General features: G+C 39.6%; 1 protein-coding gene across 1 annotated transcript in view; it reads left to right on the top strand.

The window, feature by feature from the left end:
- Positions 1–1,346, top strand: part of LOC101858218 (beta-lactamase domain-containing protein 2) — a gene marked incomplete at its 3' end in the record, with an annotated part of 8,962 nt that extends 7,616 nt beyond the window's left edge. Inside the window, 2 exon segments of the mRNA XM_005109205.3 lie at positions 98–197; positions 1,241–1,346. Of these exon segments, the coding sequence (XP_005109262.2) occupies positions 98–197; positions 1,241–1,346 (206 nt within the window).
- Positions 1,347–1,494: the final 148 nt, after the last annotated feature.

Raw genomic sequence — 1,494 nt, forward strand, 5'->3', positions numbered from 1 at the left:
TCATCATCATCATCATCATCATCATCATCACCAGCAGCAGCAGCAGCTTTTTTTCCGGTCCTACAATACTTAAGCGATGGATGTTTCTCTTCCCTAGGGGTTTCATAGACTATCAGCGCAAAGTCAGTGACTACTGGCCTGAGTTTGCCGCCAATGGCAAGGAAGACGTTACAGTTGCCATGCTGTTGAGCCACCAGGTTCGTATGTATACAAACCGATATCATTTTTACTTGTCCCAATTATTTTACAACTACAGTTTTATGCAGCGTGACACCCGTCTGGACACTAGACACATTGTTTGGCTATTTTGAAGGCCAGGTGTGAGATCCCCTGTCAGTTCCCCGGGCTTAGGTGAAATATTCCTAGGATAATGAAAAAAAAACCAACATTTCAGAGTTGGTTCAGAGCAGAATTTCGACCTTAAAGTGAAGAACTGTTCAAAGGATGTACTTTAGCTTGGGAAAATGCAAGACGATAAGCGTAACTAAAGGAGAGCTGAAACAAAAGGAAGACGTAATAGAGAACCCTCCAGCTGGATGCACATTTGTGAGGCAGCGTGGTGGAATCAGGCTCTCGTCAAAATAATCAAAGTGAAGAAACTTGCATTTTTCCACAGGTTTGTGAATTTTCATCATTTTTTTTTTTTGGACACAACACCTTTTATGCCCATTAAAGAACTCATATCTGTGTGGATTTTTAAGAAAAAACGTAGATTAAAGGCATAAAAAATGAAAATTTCCAGTTACCACGGACTCTAAAGCTAAGGAAATAATAAGTAGTCTTTGGCAGCCATTTTCTCACTAATTTTACCTCTGAAAACAGGTGACCCCCGCCTCCTTCATTCGCAAATATCTCGACTTGTATTCAAGATAAATGGATATTTTTTTCATCCAAATAAAGACAATTGAACAAGCTGTAAGATGATACCAATAATTCCACGCTGCCTCACATTTGTTCTCAGCTCCTGAAATGGCAAATTTTGAGTTTAATAGTGTAATGTATAGGTAAGGAACGTTGTAACAAATTGTTAAACCTGTGTTATATCAGCACCTAACATCAAACACGAACAGCGCAGTATCAGAAAATGAAATATTTTCTAATTTAAATGTTGCTGACTTATTTCAGAAGAGTTTTAACTCTGATAGAATATTTAAGAAAATTTAACCTTTATCCTCCCACCTACCACACCCTCCTCCCTTCCTCTGTCATTTATTCCACAACCACCACCACCTTCTTCCAGGCTGGACTTATGCACTTGAGTCGTGGGTTGACTCTTTACGACTACCGGGATCAGTGGGAGCTCGTTGAGGAGCTAATGGCGAAACAAGAGCCGATGTGGCTTCCTGGTAATTTGTGTTTGTTTGCTCTACCTTTTCATACAGTTGCTGTAATATCTAGATACCTACCTCACAGTCGTCGTCATGGTTGGTAGTGATATATATAGTAGTAGTAGTAGTAGTAGTAGTAGTAGTAGTAGTAGTAGTAGTAGTAGTA

This window comes from Aplysia californica, unplaced genomic scaffold, assembly GCF_000002075.1.
Source record: "Aplysia californica isolate F4 #8 unplaced genomic scaffold, AplCal3.0 scaffold00755, whole genome shotgun sequence".
Classification (NCBI taxonomy): Eukaryota; Metazoa; Mollusca; class Gastropoda; order Aplysiida; family Aplysiidae; genus Aplysia; species Aplysia californica.